Below are 22,893 nucleotides of genomic sequence, written 5' to 3'. Positions count from 1 at the left end.
GGTTACGAGTTGGAATAATCGGCAGGTGCGGATGAGGAGATGCAGAAATGTGGAAGAGGGCAATAATGCAAAGACAGAGTGGTGTGGCATTCTATTCTCTCTGCCTTCCCCTGCGGAGAAGCGGCGTAGTGATAAATATGTTAGGTAGTGATTGAAATCCGTTATCACAATTGGATAAAAAAAAGTCTTCCTTTTTCTTGTTTTTATTATTTTGGACGTAAATAAAAACAAATATATTTATAATATAATTTATGTTTGAAGCACTAACTTTGTGATTTTCCATTTTATAATTAAAATGCAACTTTGTTTTAAAATCACTTTAAATATTTTATTATAACTTAATTATAATGTCTACCAGTTTCGAAGCTAACTGCTTCTTTATCAAGACTGATTAATTTACCAACTATTAATCAGTCTTGATAAAGAAGCGTTTAGTTCTAAACCAGTAGACGTTATAATTAAGTTATAATAAAATATTGATAGTGATTTTAAAACAAAGTTACATTTTAATTAAGATTATATTTGTAAATATTTCAGTATGGGCATCATTGGGACTCATGGCCGAGCGTGTAACAGAACCAGTGCTGGTCCAGACGGATGCCGGCTGCTCTGCTGCGGACGAGGGTACCAGACCAGGGTCCGAGATGTGGACGACAAGTGCCGCTGTCGTTTCGTGTGGTGCTGCAACGTTGTCTGCGAGAGATGTAAATACAAGAAAGAGGAACACGTGTGCAATTAAAGAGTCAAGGTTTCTTCCGAATAATTTTATCTGGCTTCTACAGCCATTACTCAACAAGATGTCAGCAAAATAACTTACAGTATGTCAGTAATAATGTATTTTCTGCCAATTTTTATACAAAACTGAACCGTAGTTTGATTAATGACAAAATTTAACCTGTTTTTAAATTTTCAGCTTAAAGATTCGAAACAAAATCAAACAGTTGGATAATAAAGTGATTTAATTGGTGCCCTGGCATAATTGGGTAGATGCTCGACTGTACAATTGAAGGAGTGAAGGTTTTTTCTGAATAATTTCATCTGGCTTCTACAACCATTACTCAAAAAGATATCATTGAAATATCTAACGCATTTTCTGACAGTTTTTTTTAATAAAATAAAACAGAAGTTTGATTTACAATATGATTCATCCTGATTTTAAATTGTTAGCTTAAAGATTCGAAATAAAATTAAACAGTTGAGTAATATAGTGATTTAAAAAGCGCCGTGGCATAGTTGGGCAGATGCTCAATTGTGAAACTGGCGTCACGGGTTTGATTCTTACCAATTGCAAAATGAATTTGAGAAATATTTATTTTCAATGAATCTAGGTGATTGTAATGAATTTTTCTCATTTCCCTTTCCTTGCTACCCTATCTGGAGACAAGCCTCTAAAAAAGAGGTTTTGCGGGTTATTCCTATAAAAAAAAAAAACTTTTATGATGGGTGTCCTCTGATCTGTTTCTTGTTCTCTGTATCTCATCCATATACGATAATGTGTTGGACAATATATGAGCCTTCTTCTCATTTTAACCCTAATCCTTACCCAATGGTGCACAGGGCACTGTATCACATGGATGAAGTATCATCTTGATTGTTAATTATGTGAAGGCAAGGTGATCAGTTCTTTTCCAGTCCAGAGTGATATTGCATAAACACTTATATTTAGTATAACCTCTCTGAGAATTGAACCCGAAACCTCATGAGTTAAGAGCCAATTGCACTTACCCCTACACCACTGAGGCGGATATAAGAGTTATCTTGATTTTGAATTACATGAACACAAATGAATCAGTCTTACCTTTCATTCTTTCAGTGAAATTTTATAATTTTAAAACATAAACATAAAAAAACAGGATGAATGCAAATATGAGTATATGAAAGTCCAATAGAGCAATTTTGTTTTGCTAAAAAAACAACACAATTTTAAACTAAGTATAAAATTTTACATTTTTATATTATTAGTCTGTCAAGGCACTAAATATAAATATAAGTCATCAATTTATTTGTGTAAAATTTGCCATAGTATTATTATTAGGATGTTGTAAAAGTGTACAGATAAATTCGTAGAAAATTATTGTTTAAAGATCAGCTGACTTTTAGAATCTTTTCGCTAGATAATTAGTAAAATTGAAATAGATTTTATTCAAAGAAAAGTTTTTCTTTTAAACTGCTCACTTTTCACTATGGAATATTATTGAATAATCTCTGCTGTATATTGTAAGATCTTGTACGGTGAATGCTCCTTTTGATGAACTTTTCATTCCATAAATCTTGGGAAAATAAATAAATATATTACTTTAAGGATATGAAGAAACAAATCAATGGTTCAGTTCTTTCAATTACGATCAAGGACATTTCTCAGGAGCACAAGAAGCTTCAAATAGGGTTTTGGTTGTCATACATTAATTACATCAGTATGGTATTATCATGGACTTGAATTAAATATAAAAATAAAACACTTATTTAAGACCACTTTGGAGTATTATAATGTAAACACGACAAGTTTTGAGAACTATAGATGTTGTCTTCATCAGGTGAAAATACAAATATCTATAGGTTTCAAAAATAGTTTAAAGTTACATTTATAAACTCTAAACTGGTATTTTACAGGCGCTTAGTTTTTACAATTAATTCATTGTTATTCGTTATTCCACAAAGTTATGATTAAAAAAATCTATAATATCGACTTGAATTCTTTAGAAATGCAGTTATAGACAGCAACGCAAAGTTATCAAAACTGTATCATAACCGGTCAAAAATGGTCACCAAGTTTACCTTATATCCGCTTTATTCTCTGTTTCAATCTGTGGAAAAATTAAAAAATTAATCATTTGTAAAGTAACGATATAATGTTGATCTTAAAGGCCTCCGTAATAAGACAAAAAACATCAGCATCTCACTCATACTACATATAACAATAGTAACTCAACGCAGAAAGATTGTTTTTATGTGGGAGAGATGCACAGTAAAAGTGTTGTAATTATATACAAATATGTCATCTCCTTCAAAGGTTAAAGAGATAACACCCAAATGGTTTGCGACTTACTAATCTATTATTGTAATGGAAATGAGTAGTTTTGAAGAAAATGAGTGTTTAAAATAATAATTAAAAGATTTCATAATTGAGCCTCGTGTGACAACTGATTTACAGCGCAGTGAATGGGTAATTTTTTATTGTATGTATTTGACAGTACTCTCTTTATGACAGACAAAAATAAGTTGTTCATGTTTGTAAAAGCAGATGCTGGAATTCAGGAAAATGTAGATATATATTTATCCCTTATTTACTTAGTTAATACTGACTGCCTGCAACGTACAATGCAAAGTATTTATTGCGTTATGGTAAGAAAAAAAGCATAATAGGTACTTAAAAGATGCGATTTGTTTGGTGATGTCAAATACTATTGGTTCATCTTATATTTTAGGCATCCTTTGTAAAAAGTAGAATACATTTTTAATTTTAATATTTATTGCATATAAAACGCTTTATTTATTTTACAGATGTTAGATGTTATAATTTTAATGAATTGTAAAATTAATCTTAAGGAATTTGGATGAGAGATGTTTTTAATTTTGTTTTTCAATGCAAAGCACTTTGTAAATATTTTAACGTATAGAGCCTTTCAAAATAATATATGTATCTTTTTAATTTAATATGTATCTGGAGCTAATATTCAAACTGTTTTTTTTTTATTAAAATTTTACTTCATGAATACCACTGTTTCGATATTTATTTTGAATACGGTGTTTGATAATAATGCAGAATGCATGAAAATAACATTTTAAGAAATAGTTGTATTTACCAGGTGAAATATAAACAAAAAACTGATAGATATTACCATGAAGTGACTACTGCATCAATCAATGAAAATACACAAATCTCAGCTAATTTTTTTTAACATCAGTCTGAATACTTTTTATTAGTTTCTTAAAAACCTACTATACAATAAAAGACTACATAATTGCCAAAGGTGAACAAATCAACAAATGATTATTTAATTTTATTATCAAACAATAAAGTCAGTTCAATACTAATGTTAAGAATGTCAGAAAATGTAATTTTTTAGATGTCTGAAATTTAAAATTAGAATCTAGATTTACGGATGTATGTATTTTGTTATCAATCCAACTTCATAGTAGTTAAATGTCTACTTAAAACATCTAAAATTTGAGATGGTTGAATAAAAAATTAAAACATTATTTAAATTACCGATATGTATTTTAATATTTTGGTTGTTTTATTTTAAATTAATGAGCTCTTACTGCATTTATTTCTTTAATGTTTTGAGGCTCGGAACAGCAAAAAAATCTTGCCAATTATTTATGATTATGTACTTAAACAGAGTATAGACAACTGTATGTTGTTTGTATTTAAAGTATGATTAAGATGTAAATTTTTATATTCTAATGAATTCAATGTCGTAAGCAGTTTTCAAATATTGCTAAATGGAAATGTGATTATCTTTAATTTTAATCAACTGTATATAATAATTATAAAGTAACACTGTTTTATGTGAAAAACTTAATATTTAGGTAAAATATTAAATAGATTTTGTAATAAACAAACTTAAGTAGGTGTTTCATTTGCTTAATCGTAGAAACTGAATGGCAAATTTAATTATTATAGATTTTTCAGCCAAATTAATATATTATACGTATTTACACATTCGCCTAAGAATTCTTCACAAGTTACTGAATTGATTTTAGAATAATCTCAAGGCCTATCCTGTCAGAAAGTAATTATGGTCACTCTGGTTACAAATCATCAAAAATCTGTTTCGTGACCATATCAAGTTTCACAGTGTCCAAAAATATTGCTTGGGAATAAGCAAATATGTATGTACTTGAATATGTTCATATGCGAAACTTATCTGGTTTTGTGTAAAATTCAATGGAAAAACCAGTAGACTGCCATCTATTGGGCAGTCTCCATAATAATTACAAATCAAATATTTCATTCAATACAACAGTTGATAATTGAATTGAAAATCGATTCACTCCATACAAACTCCAAAAATTGCAGTTTTTAAAGGTAGGGACTGACCGGAGCATTTCGTTGTAACGTAACGTCGTAACATCGCTCGTGGCGAGCATCCGAAACTATGTAGTAGCGCTCGGCTCACTGTACTGACTATACGAATGCTAGCATTGTAACGTGTTTCATTACCATGAAATGACTCCAGTCAGTCCCTACCATAACATACAGTGATAATCCATTATCAATGTATAGTTTAAGCAGCACTGTATATCTATCGAAGTTGTTTAATAATAACAAATAAGAGGTAACATGCACAGATGGACACATACGTAAATAGAAAAATAAGAATATTTTATCATCTGGCAAATCCATAGAAGCGAAATTGTGCAATTTTCCGATACTATTTTTGAGTTTAATATTTTTCAATCTCCCTCTAATTGCATATATATTTCTCATTTTATAATATGTATTAGGGGGATAAGACTAACACATTTTATATCTTTCACTATTGCCATTAGTTTATATTAGTGTAAAGTCAATTTCTGTCCAGAGATGTCAGGCATAACATACATTGTTGTCCTTTGTGTATTGTCGAGTTTCGCTTATTGACATATTAGAGTTTTCATATGAAAATCCACCAAAATATGATAAATTTTGTATATATTTTATTCTATACTACTACATAAATAAAATATTAATATTACGTGTAGTGTAGATTTGATAAAATGATGTAAAATACGTTTATTTTACTTCTTTTAGTGTAGTTACTGCGTAAGTTATGAGTTGTGAAATATATTGTACGTAGAAATAAAAAAGTACTTAAGTTTATTTATTTATAATTTTTGCACTATTCATCAATTTAGTTTTAATCTCAAATTGGAGTACCTTGATACTGAAAAAATTAACAGATATACTGGTCAATAACAAATCAGCAAATTGCTACAAAATTCATTTTTCACTTCATTTCATGTAGTGGTTGTATTCAACTCATATTACTAAATATTTCACAGCCATTCGTAAATACATTAAAAAATAATATGAAAAAAATGTACATGGAATGTATACTGAAAAAAGGTTAAATGTATGGCATACTTCATAATTGTTACATATTTTTTCATTCATTTTGCTAGAGTAGAAAATTTAATTGTGAATGTGTAGCAACAGAATTTTATTCAATGCGTTCACGGTTATTCGTATCTCATTTGGGAATTGACAGATATAGCCATCAGCCAAACAACACCCTGTACGGAAAAGCCGGTTATAACTATTGAATTAAGCAATTATATAATGGAAAAAGTCACCAAATCCGGATAAAAATACACGTCAGATTAAAAAATGTCACAGCATGCTAGTTATATGAATGATTTATAAAAAAAAAAATAATTTACCCATACGAGTGACTCCCATATAAAGAGTATCCGCGAACGTATTAAGACTAATATTATGTGTAAAAATGAAGTACATTTAATGTGAATTATTTCATTTGCAGTATTTAATATTTATGACTGTTTAACTAATGTCGTTGTATTTTCTTGATGTAAAATGGTAAAAATAAAACGAAATATATAACAATGTGTGTTTTATTTACAATTTTATACATATTTATTTTATCATATCCACAGTTACAAATAACAAATTCAAATTATGTGTCCTCACTGAGTTTTCCTATGTCTAGGGCACATTTTGAGTAAGAAATTAGTATCAAGCTAATTGTCAACACAGTTTAGATATTTTTCAGCTTTTTCATGGACTTCTATGTATTTACTGTGAAAAGTAGAACTGTATCAAAACTTATGATCGAACCATCAATGTGTAAATAACATTATTGATATGACACTCAAATATACAAAATGACCTCCACTTTCTCTCTTGTGTCCTGATACATAAACAAGAAACCTCTTTCAACACAATTTTACTTAAATATAGTAACACTTTAAAATATTTGAACCATTTAGTTTTGCAGTTGTCATTCTATTCTACATTCACTCGATTCTATTCTTCATATGTTTTCGCCTATATCGCTCCCATATATCGCTTCTGATGACTCGTATACTCGCAGTGCAAGCAATATAGTTCAGGGACAGTGTGAATTGGTGTTTCTTTCAATCTTGAATATTCAATGGTTGGCAACTCGAAGTTGATGTTCATTTTCCGCTCATCCGGGATGAATGATAAAGGATATTAGTTGAATATTTTTAGGAAATTGTTTTGGGGTTTGTCAATCTGTTTTGTGAATGCTGAAGCAGAACGTAGTTTTAAAGTACAGCTCTCCAAATAAAATCGTCATTGTTTATCTGCACATCCTTGACGTGTACAATACCAATAAAAAACATATCTGCGTAAATTTCTAGTCTCAATACAGTGATTTCAAACGCCGATTTAAAGGACCCACTTCTCAAAACATGTCAAACATCGAGACTGACCATAAGGTCTAAATGTTTATAAAAACATTTAGTCATTGTTCTTGAACAATGAGGTAAACTGTTGAAATTCATTAATATGTTACGAAAAAATTACTTTTTTCAAGGTTCACCGTGAACGAGTATAGCTATTAAAAACAAAAGTGAAATTCAAATAATCACAGAACCCGCGCATTTATGGTAAACGTCAAAAATGTAGAAACGACGTACCATTGACCATAGACAAAAACTTGCCACAGATACCAACGACAAAAATTAACTTGAGTAAAGCAGTGATAAAAAATTGGTTCCTACTTATCGCTATGGAAGATCGAGATTTTTTTGGTGAGGGGAATAACTCGACATAACGACTATAACACCCAAAATTGGTTAAAGAAGCCATTAAAAAAAAATAATGATAAGGAGGTATTTTTAATTAAGTTGCTTACCTTCATCCATTAGTTCTACTTTTTTTTAACATTGCATTATTTTTCGTCATAATAACGGGCTATCTTATTTTGGCGGGTCTTGATATCTATTATTATTTTTTATTTTAACAAAAAAGAATAACATTGCCCTTTGCACAAGTATTGCGGATAAAAAAAATATTCCCCCATTTCCATTTTGATAATCTTCATCACTCCATAATTACATTTTACTTGATCAACATGGACTTGGCATTGGATGAAAACGGAGTTTAAAAATGTCGTTGAAATATATTTTATTATTTTTTCTCACTCATTTAATTCACATGCCTAAATATGCAACACACTTGTTTGATTTGATCGAAAATGTTTATCTTCCCTTTACAGTCATCACCATTTGAACAACTACCATACATCGTTTCGCGCACATTCGTTTGAGAGATCGCATTTCAACTGCATTCAGTCTACGTTCATCCTTCTTTTGCTAACTCCACGCTTCTCTTTCATATATAAGAGTTAAAAAAAATTATGTAGTCAGAATAATAAACACTCTCCTTAACATTCATCGTTCACTTTGTTCACACAAAGTGAACAATGTATTATGAAGTGAGTGTTATATTACAATACCACAAAGTTAACAATGCTTTTATTCTTTTATTTTATGCTTCTTAATTTTTCTCTCTTTTTTGTGTGTATATTAGGTTCAAATCGTTAAAAACAATAAAAAATGTATTCAAATAGAACTCCACCGACAAGACATAAGGTGGTTTGGTGGGTCTTTGCAAAAAAAATTGTTTTAAATATGTTTAAAATTATGATTGAAATAAATGTATACAATTTATGTAAGTAAAAAAAAATTAATATAAAATAAAGAATAATAAACGTTACACAAACGTAAAAAGAGATCACTTAAGCCAGATAATGACAGGTTGTAGGCTTTGTAAACGTCTAACGCCTTTCATATTTCTTTCGTACATTTTTTTCTTTATATGCCCCGTTTTGTATGTTTTGTAAGTATTTTATTTTATTTTACCTACACTAATATTTCCCTTTGTAAAAATTGTGGGTTCATGTAATCGACACAATTAAACCCTAATATAAACTACCATTAAAAGTGGAAATTACAAATCGCATGTAAAATGGACTCAATTTATATGTGTAATTCTGAAAACTGTTTTCATTTCTTGCGCGTTACACGCAATTTTTTCACATTTTGAGGATATTTATGTATTTATTTTTCATAGCAGTGTAATTACGCAAATCTAGAAATGTCGTGACTGTGGTGAGATAACCAACATATTTTTTTGTTATTTTGTAGATTAGGTATTAGCATATTGATATGCCATTTGTAAGTTAAACTTTAACATACACATCACTATATGTATACATATACACATGTGTTTTGAAAAGTTCTTAGATCATCTTTTTTGGGGTCTTCCGACGCCTCTTTTATTCTCTGAAGGTCTCCATCTCAAAATTTTAGGGGTCAATCTTGTGGGGTCCTGTCTTGCAACATGTCCCGCCCAATGCCACTTGAGTTTTGCAAAGCGATTCATGATATTCTCAATTTTCATTATATTTCCGATTTCGTCATTTCTTACTTTATCGTTCAAGCTTAGACGACAGCAGTAGACATTTGAAATAAGCATATTTCTTGAATTTTCTGTATTCTTTCGTTTGTTCCATTTCGATTTTATAACACACATCGCTTACTCCTTTCAACGAGGTCCTAAATAAAAAAACTTGATTTTTCAGGAGATCGTTTTTAAAGTTTAAAAATATAATACAATGTTTAAAAATAAATATTAAGACATTTATTGAACTTTTTATTGTGCAACAAATCTTTTTAGGTAAAACCTGAATGTTTTTTCTCCATTTAAAAAATATTAAAAAAAAAAATTAAACAACACTTTTTCTTCAAAATGCAAAAACAACACTTTCAGCCCTGTAGCGGGTAAGTATTAAGTTAAAAATATGCCGCTTTTTCTGGGATATAGTACATATTCTGGGCATTCCGAAAACATGTACAACTGAAAATTGAAGATTTTTGATATATGACGTTCTTGAAAGGAGTGAGCGACATGTTGGTAATTTACTGGAGAATACTAAGTAACTAATCATCACGCCGCTTCATCTTAGTTAAAAGAACGCTACATAAATCTGTCTTTTCAAATAAACTTCGCCACTTCCACATTCATGCATCTCATCATACATAACCACAGATTGTTCTGACTCCTGCCCTGACCACCTTCAAGAATTTGAAATACCAACTTGATAGTTTTCCTGGGTCTACATCTGCTTCTATTACCAACCACATTTACTTAATAAATATGTTATACTGTTCTTTCTTCACTCATTCGATTCACATGCCCAAATCATCTTAAGAAGCCTTTTTTAATTTCTTTCCTTGTATTACCATTCAAACATGTTCCATACAAGGTTTGTTTCACATTCATCTGAGAGATCGCATTTCAACTGCATTTAGTCTTCTTTTATCCTTCTTCTGCCAACCTCTGACCTGTCCAATTCTAAGAATTTGAAATACTTGATCATACCAAGTATTCCTGAATCTAGCTTAGCTTTATTTCCAACTAAAGTCGCCCCATGAGTTAATTTTACTCTTTTTTCTTCAGTCATTTAATTTGCTAGAGAAAGCAATGGATTTAAATGATAGAATATACGGTGAAATAAGGTAGGAATGCAAAGCTTAGATAAGCATTTTCCAAAAAAATTGAAAGGTGTGTTGAGATGGTTTGGACATGTAGAAGGAATGAGTGAGGAAAGAACGGTAAAACAAATTTATGAGGGGAATGTAATTGGAAAAGGAGCAGAGGAAGACCGAGAAAAACATAGCACGATCAGGTTTGCCAAATACTTGAAAGTGGTCAGGTTAGGAGTCGGTCTAATCGGTGGGTATGTATGAGGAGATGCATGAACGTGGAAGAGGCGAAGAATGTTTGCAAAGACAGAGTGGCGTGGCGTTCTATCCTCTCTACCTGCCCCTGCGTGGAAGCGGCGTGATGGTTAGTTAGTTAGTTAGTTTTTATACGGTGCGAATAACTACTTATGTCTTTATTTCAGAAATATTTTTTGTACTAACTTTTAGTTAAATTTATCGTTTTACAGAATAGACCCTATCTCAAATATCCATTTTCGTGTTTCGATGTCAAAAATTGAAGTTTAAAGTTCTCTCTCCAAACAAATTGATATTGATTTTATTTATTACGAAATCAATCATGATTTATCTCTCAATTATAACAGTTTCAGTATAATTTGCACGCTCTACGTGGTAGGTAATTTCCCGGGATGTTTTTCGGTGTCGGACAGTTTCAGGAGCCCTTTCTCTCGAAGGGTTAAAAATAACTCCAATTTAAACTTCCAGCCTGAAATTTCATGACGTTCGAAATCAACAGAGGAAAATTACAAATTAAAATTTTGCGTTTTAAAATTAATTTGGTAATGGGCTTTGGCAAATTAATTATAAAACAAGCGAGAATCATAACATTTTTCCATTAAACAATGGCATAATTATTCCAGCTGGTATAATTACTTGTTTGAGTATTGTCGAAAACAAAGAATATTGATTTTAATGTAGGGTACATACTCTCAATTTGCTCCATTCACGTTTAATTAATTATCTCGGATTAAAATAATGGGTTTTAATAATTTCAGGTCATATCCAGAAATATGAGCAGTTTTTTTAAAACCCTTAATTGTTACCACAAATTATGAAATGTATAAATTGGATTTTTTATATCCTTTGTGTTAAACAGGCATGTATAATGTCACCTCCATAGTGTAGTGGTAAGTGCGCTAGGCTACCATGCTGGAGGTCCCGGGATCAATTTACAAGAGGGTCAAAATATATATTATTGATTTTTTAGTCTAATATTTATTAATTTATTGATTTGGCGTTTAATTTGTAGAACTCCATTTTAATTTATGTATTAATTTTAAATCAAACACAGATTTTTGAGTCTACTATGTTGTATTTTATTATCAAAAACATATACAAAATTTTATTGTGACAATTGTTTCGCCTTGTTAGGGCATTATCAAACGAATGAATTCGTTTGATAATGCCCTAACAAGGCGAAACAATTGTCACAATATAATTTTTTATGTGTTTTTGTTAATAAAATACAACTTAGTAGACTCAAAAAATCTGTGTTTGATTTAAAATTAATACATAATATTTATTTAATATTACCCTGAACTGGTACCTGAAGCGGAAGCCTGATCACCTTTCCTTTGTGTATTTAATGATCCAGATAACACTGCTTCTATACAATGCAGTGACCTATGCAACATTGGGTGCGGATAACGGTTAGAAGGAAGAAGGCAGTATAATGTCACCGTGGCTGTTTAATCAATACATGGATAATTGCATTTAAGAACTGATGGGTTTAAATATTGGAGTTAAAATGATATGTTGCCTTTTGTACTGCTGTGCATCAAGCCACTTCTCCACACGGGTAGGCAGAGGGAATAAAATGTCACACCAATCCGTCTTTAGAAAAAAAAATCGTCTCTTCCACATTTACACATTTCCTAATACATACTTGCTGATTGCTCAACTTTAGACCTGATCACTTTCAAGTATTTGAAATCACATTCGCTCCATAAATTTGATTCACTATTTTTTCCCACTCATTTGATTTACATGCCATCTCAAATGACCTTTATTTAAAAAAATCTTTAATGTCAGAAATTATTGACATGTATTGTACATAACGTGTAGTTTAACACACCAAGTTTATAATACACCATTAAATAAGCTAATCTTAGTAAATAAATAAATGAAAAGCAACATCAATTTCCCAAGTAATTATTTCCTCGTCTCATAAAATGGCAGTAAAAGCGACTCGCCATCAAAACTGCACCCCTGTTTTCGGTTGCATATAAAAAATGCGTCTGCTCCTAAGCCTATTGAAAATTGTCGATTTTTGGTATAAGACGTTGTTGAAAGAAGTGAGCGATATGTATACAGCATCCCAACGAGTTGGGCATTTATCATTTCGATTTGTAACGAAAAAGATTGACATGAGATATCCTCATTCAAAACTCAGCAGTTAACCTTTGTATAGTGAAGTCGTTAGTACGTATTTTTCAATGTAAACACAACATAATATTGTATTTATCCTTAGTTTATGGCCATGAGGTTTCCATTTTGTGAAAGGTCAATCAATTTCACCTGTCAGCCGCTGGATAAATACGAGAAAACATACTCCACTGATATGTTAATTCCACTGATACACCGTGTGCCAATGACACAGTGGCGTAGAGGATAATTAGAAAATAAGGCAAACGTGGAGGTCTTCACCACATTTCTAATATTGCACAAAAAATCCTTTAAATACAAATTTGTTCTGTTTACTGAATTCTATCGAAATCTTAAAGTTACGGTAGTATGAAATCATTAAATCGCACCGAAACTTGACAATTTTATAATACAAGCTAGAATTCCTGGTTACTTAAAATCATTTATGATGAAAATGTAACATTTTGGTTAGGATCTCCACAAATGGTGTTTTTCAATTTGGGAATTAATCAGTATTTTTAACCATCCCGGGCCTAAGAGGGTCATTCGAAATCTCCCTAAAACCAGGCTTTACTCGATAAATTGAAAATAAATCAACCAATTTATTCCATATTTTTTTTTGTAATCTTGAAAAAAATATTCAGGAGTACTTTGGCATTTTTCGTTTAAAAACTTTTAAAAGCGAATTTTTTTTTGATAAACATTTACGCGATCTACGATCAAAGCCACGTGATTGATACGTGATCAAATAATCCTACGGTCTATGTAACCGTGTGTCATTTATGTTTAACTGTGATATTTAATTTATTTCACTCTAACTACTGTACGCTACAAATTTGTGGAAGCGTAATAGTGTAGGGGGAGAGGGTGGATAGTTAAAACACGAGGAACTTTATATTTTCAACTTTTTTTTCGCCAAATTTATTTATTTATTGACCATACCATACACATTTGTCATGTAAAACATGAAAATAAAAATAATAAAAGGTGTAGGGCTGAAGGCATATGCTTCAAATCCCCAGGATAATTATAATAATAATAAAACCCTTATCCGCACCCCAAAGGTGCATAGGGCACTGCGTTATATAAACGCAGTGTTATCTTGATCGTTTAGCCATGAAGGAAAGATGATCAGCCATCCGCTTCAGGTACCAGTCCAGGGTAATATTGAATATATGTTACAGTGAAGAAATCACTTATATTTATTTTACCCCCTTTGGGAATCGAACCCGGGACCTCCAGAACGGTAGCCAAGCGTGCTGACCATTACATTACGGAGGCGGACATAGGATAGCTAGATATGGATAGCTAGACAAACAAATGCACTCATTATTAAGCAGAATATGAATGACAAGCTCTCATCCATACGTCGCAGACCCAATACTCTGAACCATCAGTTTAATAGTAAGAATATCATAATAATCCTTAACAAAAAAATTAATTTTTTAAATTTACAAATGTTTAAAATAGGGTTAAACGTTTTGAACCACGCTGTATATGTAACCTGTGAAAACATACCCTGTGTTCAAAGTGATTGATTACTGGCTTACTCAAGTTTAATTCTAAAAAGTAAATTATGTACAATATACTGTGTATATTGTATGTATGAATATACAGAAAATTTACAGTAATGTAATGTTATACACAAACAGAAAAAACGGACCTGAAAAGAGTGAATATTGTCTTGTTTCTGGAATTATAGGTGATTTTATTATAATGGACTGGAATCTGGAATTGAAAACAGGTTCCTTTGGCGTAAAATTGCTTGGACATAACAAAAAGCATATTATATTATTTATTTATTTGCCATTAACTTTGTGGAATGACATGTTGATTATTAAAAAAAAATCAGACTTGTGTAATACCACTAAATGAGTTTTATTTCATTACACACGACTTGTTTCGAAAACAGATGTTTTCATCTACAGGTGAAAAGTAAACTTTTTGTAAAAGGAAACATATGTAGTCGTATGTAAATAATAATGGTGACGTATTTTGGAACCGCTTAATATAAATTAACGTTTTATCAGAATTTAAATTATGTTTTTCGATATTTTCTTAATTGTTCTTGACTTGGCCTTTATTTGTAACTGATTGTAATAATTTAAGTGGATGTTAGTCAAATGAGTGGTTAGTTTATATTATGTGATTCGCAATGTACTACGATAGTGCTTTTGAACTTCGAAGATACGAGAAGGAGGATAACATTGCTTTTATAAGATGCAGTGCCCTATGCCAATGTTCCGCAAAGTGTGTGCCGCGGCACACTGGTGTATCGTAGTGATTAGTTGGTATGCCGCGGAAAAAAGTCTAGTTTTTTGAAGATAACATCCTAATAAACAATTGCTCCAAATTGTTTATTAGGATGTTATCTTCAAAAATTTTTTTTTTAATTTAAAATTTAAAAAAATATATTTTGGTAGCCTGCGCTTAGTTAAACAGGCTCAAATTTCACATTAAACATAATTTGTTTTATATGTTTTCGCTTTATATTAATTTTTCTGTCCGCCTCCGTAGTGTAATGGTCAGCACGCTCGGCTACCGTTCTGGAGGTCCCGGGTTCGATTCCCAAGGGGGTAAAATAAATATAAGTTATTTTTTCACTGTAATATTTATTCAATATTACCATGGACTGGTACCTGAAGCGGAGGGCTGATCACCTTTCCTTCATGTGTAAAACGATCATGATAATTTATGTATTAATTTTAAATCAAACACAGATTTTTTGAGTCTACTAAGTTGTATTTTATTAACAAAAAACACATAAAAAAATATTGACATTCGTTTGATAATGCCCTAACAAGGCGAAACAATTGTCACAATATAATTTTTTATGTGTTTTTTGTTAATAAAATACAACTTAGTAGACTCAAAAAATCTGTGTTTGGTTTAAAATTAATACATAAATTAAAATGGAGTTCTACAAATTAAACGCCAAGTCAATAAATAACGATCATGATAACACTGCGTTTATAAGATACAGTGCCCTATGCACCATTGGGGTGCGGATAAGGGCTTTAATAGTAATAATTGATTTTTATAATTAGTCAATATTAAATAAACTTTGTTTTTTCTTTGGTGTCCTATAAAATTTATTGATTTGGCAGGTGTAACTTGAACATAAAAAAGTTTGCGGAACACTGCCCTATGCAACATTCGGCATTAGAGGAAGAAAAACACTTGTTTTACACAAGTGCTAATTCCGAATTAAAGTTGGCACAGATTGTAATAATATTCATTACGGTAATTACACTCACAATTATTTAGCTGCATGTGCATAAATCAGTTGAAGTTGTTCTAAAATATGGCGGGCACAATTCAAACTTGCTCCTCTCCGGGTTTTAATACTTTTCCAGCCCTCTTAAATCCTCCCCTATCTGGCGGTAGGTCCATCCCTTACAATTTACCCTCACTCTCCAGCATGCCATAAATTCCCCGCTCCCCCCTCAATAATCTGCTAAAATGTTTTCCACCAAATCAAGTCGCGGTTTAAGGCTCTCGCCCACTTTGCTGCCGATCGGGATGTGTGATTACATGATTATTATAAATCCTTTAGTTTATTGTAAGAACTCGTATGTCGAGTCTTTAAATCGTTTGAATTCCCAAAATATCCCCTTTCTTTAAATCGTCTCTGTGAGATATTTCTGTCAATTTATGTTTTAAAAAAATTGTTTTAAAAAATTGTATTTTACTATCTCAGTCTACCCCTGCACGGAAGTGGCGTTATGGTTAGTTAGTGTCTTTTTATTTTTTAAATATAAGTATTTAAAATTTGAGTAGTATGGTTGTCAATTGTAGGTGTCAATAATGGGAAAAAAGGATATTGAATACATTAAAAAGGGTCTGTGATGATATGTAGAAAAGATCTCTTAATATATGAGTAGTGTGGTTGTCAATGTATGAGTAGTGTGGTTGTCAATCATTGGTAGATTGGTAAATGTTTATAAAAAGTGACCACTTAAATCTGCCCATGAGAAATCGTAAGCCCTGAAAACCCAGACTTTCGTATTCTTCTTCATCTAAAGTTAAATTGAGTTTTAGTTTTTTGAGGCCGAGGAAAAAATGGTATTTGAAATACTTGAAAATGGTCAGATCACGAGTCGGAATTATCGGGTGTGCGATTATGAATTATTATGATTAGGAATTATCGGGTAGGCGATGCATGAATGTGGGAGAGGCGAAGATTATTCTCTCTGCTTACCCCTGCGTGAAAAAGATAGTTTTATTAGTTAGTTAAGTATTTTATGTAAAAAAGTCTATATTTTACAAACTATGATTATATCAATTACGTTAAAATAAACTATACTTTTTTATTCTACGAATTTGTAGATACGACACGGAACAAATGTTTATATCATGAATAATTTTAACAGTAAATTATTCATCAATTCCTACGAACTTTAGCAGAAGTTTGAAATTTGTGATACCCATTAATATGCTCATCTGTAATTCTGCTCAAAGTTTCCAATAATAAAAAAGTTTGTGCTCTTCCAGATTTTGAATAATTTGTGGTAGGTACGTTAAAATATATGTTTTGCATTAAAAATTAAAACATTAGCCTCCTGCGATGTCGATTCCCAGCTGTCGATCCATCTATTTGGTGGTCAGCCTTGGGGTCATCTACCGTGAAGTTGGCCATACAGTGCAATGTGGGGGGTTCTATTATTGTATCGGGTTGTGGTCCCGTGGTTAGTGTCGCGGACTCTAGAGTCAGAGTTTCTCGGTTCGAACCCATTCTAGCACAATTTGATATCTATTTATAATTATGAGCCGCTTAAGCTCACAGAAATAGTATGAAATTGAAATAAAAAAATATAAGTGAGGGAGTAGGGAATTATACATAAGACAATTTTTTACATTTTAAAATGTTATTTAGGTACCATAAATCACTATAATTGTGGATATTAGTTTTGTAATTTCATCTAATTGAAATACTTTTATTATATTATTTGTAAAACGTTTTTTGTGTAATGATAATTCTATTTAAATATTTATATTTAGGCTACTGTCGTGAGTTTCATAAAATTGACCTAAAAAACATATTTTGTTAAAAAATTCTTAATTATGTAAGTATAGCGGAAAATGACACGGAATGCGTCGAAACACGTGTCACAATAGATTTTAAAGAATTCATGGTATTTCCCAAGTAAAATTTTTATAAAAAAATGGATACATATTTTAACCACAAATAAATGGATAATTAAAAATATTTGTGATTACGGCTAAATATCTGCGAGATATTTCAGCCAGCGCCTAAGATTTTTTAGCATTCAAGCGAAGTGTGTGGGGTGCTTTATTTGAAAATAATAATAACAAAGATCGCAGCTAGCTTTTCACCATGCTTCCCCGTTATTTACAATATTGCATAATTTACATAACAATTCAAAAGCGTTAAAGATAACAATTAATTATAAGTGCTTCCTTTTGTAATTCTGTCCATTAAAAAATATTAATGGTACATATACAAATGTAATGGTAATACATTTTAATGGTAATGTATGTTTTATTATTTCTACAAATGATTATTTTTGGTACATAATTAAAATGTATCTTTTCAACATCCGATGTAAAGAGCACACAAGATGTCTAAATAATAATAACTATCCTGCATTTTCCAATCACCTAATAGGAAATAATCCCTCATTTGATAATAATGGTCTAAATATATTACACACATGTAGCAGAAGACTTAAATTAAATTACTTTATTTGAAATATTAGAAATTAAAAAAAAGCAATTAATAATAATTAAAAACTAATAAATACACAATTAAACGAATTTTTAAAGGTCCATTATTAAATATGTTTCCAGTCACTCAACATCCTTGATCCCTTTTCATCATTAGTAGAAATTGTATATTTTCGAGTTTACGTTTTTTACTAGTACACCCACGATGTATTTATGTTAAAATAACTGCTAATTGTAATGTACACTTGCGGTGACTTTTAACGAAGAAGGCGTCATATAGATTGATGATTATTATTATAGTTATTTAATATGTTTTAATTTTACATGTCACTTTATTTTGCAGCACATTTCACTTCAATTTAAAAATATCTATAGTTGGCTATTGGTTTTTAGGAGTAACTAAGTGATTTTTTATTTATTTGAATTAATCTGAAAAAAATTGGCAATTATTGTTGAATTACTGACATATAATTCAATATGGTAAGCACAGATTTTGCCGATATCGAAAGTATAGTTATTTTCCCCTCAAATCGCTTTAGCACTTTGTGCGAAAAACAAATACATACCTCTAACATATAACTTATATCAAAAAACTGTCTTTTTTCGTCTTAGTGTAAGGAATACTTATTGGCAAATAGCAATTTAGCTCGTGAAAATACATAAATCACTAGAAATATATTAAAGCGCCTGAAATGGTTTGCAAAAGCATATCCCTTATAGACACATGCTGTATTCATATAAAATCAAACATTATTAAGTAAATTCATATATATATATATATATATATATATATATATATATATATATATATATATATATATATATATATATATATATATATATATATATATATATATATATATATATATATATATATATATATATATATATATATATATATATACATACATTTATAAATATCTAAATATATATATATATCTATGTACAAATATTTTTAAAATTTAAAATGAATGATACAGTATTATCCACATGTAATGTTAACAAGTAATGTTTATCTCTCGGTGATGAGTTCTGATGATGCATATATAATATTACTCTTATAATTTTATGGAAAGCAGGTAGGGAAATTGAGACACTTTGATGGACTTTGCAGGAGTTTGAATATCCGTTTTTTCCATTAATAAATTCTTTTGACTCCATCTCTTGCCGAATATCAATCTGTCGCATGCCAGGGGAGATCAGTCAAACATATCGAAACATATTTAAAATGACGATAGTCAATAATAACTTCCCCACAATTTGAAGATTAGATTTCTTGGTTTCACTGATATCAAAAGATTTCGGGAACCTTTAGAGGGTATTTACCATTGAAAATTTACCGAAAAAATATGGGAAATTATCTTTCGTCTCTTCCCTAAGACATGTAGCTGTGACATAAATAATTTTACTAGGGAAAAATTGAATAAAAATACGTACATTATAAATCTGGTAAGAAATTTATGGTGACAGCGAAATTTGATCTTCCTTAAATTCCAAATCTTTGTTCGCCAAATTCTCGAATTATTTATTAACTCAACATGATTTATTTAACTCTTTTAGCACTTTTAATAATATTGGATAAATATATATATATATATATATATATATATATATATATATATATATATATATATATATATATATATATATATATATATATATATATATATATATATATATATATATATATATATATATATATATATATTTATATACATATATATATATACATATATATATATATATATATATATATATATATATATATGTATATATATATATATATATATATATATATATATTTATATATATATATATATATATATATATATATATATATATATATATATATATATATATATATATATATATATATATATATATATATATATATATATATATATATATATATATATATATATATATATATATATATACGTAATAAGGTGGTAATATTTTTCTTCGTAAATTGAGTGAAAATAACATGTAAAGTGGGTGAATAACAATAAAATAAACAATGTGTTGCTTTGTAATTAAAGAAACGACAGTAAAAGTTTATTCTTAATTAATCTTTACAATATTATATTTTTTCTATCTGATGTTTTTTGTTTTATTCAGTGCGACGCATGCGACATCTGGTGGTAGAACTGTTTTATGTAGGTACTATTTGTAAGTACTTAATAAAATGTATAGGTAGGTACCTAGGTATTTAATTACATATATACGATAGGTGTTTGAATGGTGATTTGAAGAAAGCGTAGATAATCATTGATGTCTAGAAAATGAATTAATCAATCATAAATCATTTAATGAATTTATTAATCATAAAAACTCTTGTTACGATATTAATTAAAAAAAAATCAAGTCTGAGATAAGAATTATCGATAAAATTAAGAAAAGTGAAAATTATTTCAAATACTTGAAGGGTAGCAGTCAGGAATAATCCCGCAGTTGGCGTTATATTCTCTCTGCTTACCTCTGCGGGGAAGCGGCGTGGTGGTTTTTTAACTGATAAGTTATTTTAAAAACTTTTTCGTGTATGTCAAATTATACTGGCCAACAATGATTTCGTAACTAAAATTTTGATGACTGATTTCGACTAAGTTAATCGTTTTTATTCAAAGTCTATAAAGTGACAAGCTTGTATCACGTCAAGTTTTGATGTTACAGTCATTTATTGTTTGTATAGACCCCATACGTTGAAACCGTAATAGTGTTTAGTATCTAGATATGTTTTAATCTAAGGTCTAAGGGATTCAAAAAAAAGTTTTGATAATTATGGAGTATCAGTGGAAATATATTAGCTTATTAATATTCAATACGATAGCATTATATTTTTATATATATTTATACATAAATAATAAGATAAACTTTAGTCAATATCAGAATTAAAAATATCCATAGCTTAAAAATCTGATATACTACATTTTTTTTGCTTTCGTTTTTGAATTCAGCTATGCAAAGTGCATAAAGATCAGGTATTTTCATGCCAGATACAAAATAAAAGTCAATCAAATCATCATATGATTACTTAGAAAATGTGTACAACTAGTGTGATGAAAAAAAGAGCTGTATAGAAGTAAATAAAAGTATTTTTTTCTCACATGTGACATTATTTACAAGCTCATGGGTGTATAATACGTAAGTTGAATTCTCTTGAGAATCAAATTTGTGAAACCTATACGAATAATAAAGCAAGGAATGGGATACATGCATACTATTTTCAAACATTTTAAGTCCAAAGCTAAAAACCCAAGAAAAACATATTTAGATGAAACTACATAAAAAAGTAATAGTTATGAGAATCGCTTGGAATTCGCCGTTTGTATCATTATTACATAATTTTGATTTACCATAGGTGAAGAAATGTATTAAGACGGCTGTCTAAGTAGTTGCAGGTATAACCACCTCTCATTGGCTGGTTAAAGTGATATTCTGTTTAATATTCACCATTATACCCACGATTGACAACCCCAATACTCAAACATGTAAAAGTTGAAAATTTATTTATTTTTCGTTATACGCATATTTGCATCTGATGTTTATTATAATTTGACCCCTCTGATAATCAAACCTGGAGCTTCTAGCATGATTTTTAAACGCGTTAACCACAACACAACGCAGGCGGACCTATTAAAATACCTGAAAGATAAATATAAAGAAAAAAATGCTAAAAATTAGACCACTGTTACATACGTTGATAGATGTAAAAAAAAAACACACGCATGTGTCAATTTATTTTGAAATATTGTTTCAGGCTCTCTCTCCTAAATGACTCACTTATGGATTCCCAGATTTGGGAACAAGTATTTGGACACATTCAAAATGTTGTGAATAAAAATAACTGGTCAAATTATAAGCTACCGAAGTTGAAAATATATTTTTCAGGCTTTCCTAGAATTTTAACATAATCCGAGGCTCGGATCTTGCATACTAATAAAGGGTCTCTGCCAAATAAATGCTTGATTAAAAGCTTTTCTTTATCCAAAAGAGATGACTACTGAGAACTCTCATATCGCTTACTCCTTTCAAGAACGTCATAAATCAAAAAACTTGATTTTTCAGGAGAACGTTTTTAAAGTTTAAAAGTACAATACAATGTATGAAAAATAAATATCAAGCCACTTTTTGAATTTTTTACTATGCTAGAAATATTTTGAGGTATAATCTAAAGGTTTTTTCTCCATTTGAAAAATATTATGTTTATTTAAAAAAAAATTAAACCACCTTTTGCTGGGATATAGTACATTTTTGGGGCATTCCGAAAACATGCACAACTGAAAATTGACGATTTTTGATTTATGACGTTCTTGAAAGGAGTGAGCGATATGTACTGTGTCTTGAGATTGATCATATAGCTAG

The 22,893-nt window shown here is 29.9% G+C and overlaps 1 protein-coding gene and 1 long non-coding RNA gene across 2 annotated transcripts in view; one reads left to right on the top strand and one right to left on the bottom strand.

Annotated features, from left to right (window-relative positions):
* Positions 1–749, top strand: part of LOC148300673 (protein Wnt-4-like) — a 103,726-nt gene extending 102,977 nt beyond the window's left edge. The window contains exon 8 of the mRNA XM_088274445.1: positions 538–749. Coding sequence (XP_088130571.1) covers positions 538–739 — 202 coding nt within the window. The 3' untranslated portion in view covers positions 740–749. The remainder of the gene's footprint in view (positions 1–537) is intronic.
* A 1,427-nt stretch (positions 750–2,176) lies between these two features.
* On the bottom strand, positions 2,177–6,513 carry LOC148300672 (uncharacterized). Its single transcript, XR_015838906.1, has 3 exons — positions 3,840–6,513; positions 2,776–2,804; positions 2,177–2,270 (listed from the first exon to the last, which is right to left on the bottom strand). It is a non-coding gene; the product is annotated as an uncharacterized LOC148300672 (long non-coding RNA).
* Positions 6,514–22,893: the final 16,380 nt, after the last annotated feature.

Source organism: Brachycentrus maculatus, unplaced genomic scaffold (assembly GCF_059751285.1).
Source record: "Brachycentrus maculatus isolate JH-2025_06_01 unplaced genomic scaffold, ASM5975128v1 h1tg000673l, whole genome shotgun sequence".
Taxonomy (NCBI): domain Eukaryota; kingdom Metazoa; phylum Arthropoda; class Insecta; order Trichoptera; family Brachycentridae; genus Brachycentrus; species Brachycentrus maculatus.
This window is presented reverse-complemented; position numbering and strand designations above follow the sequence as displayed.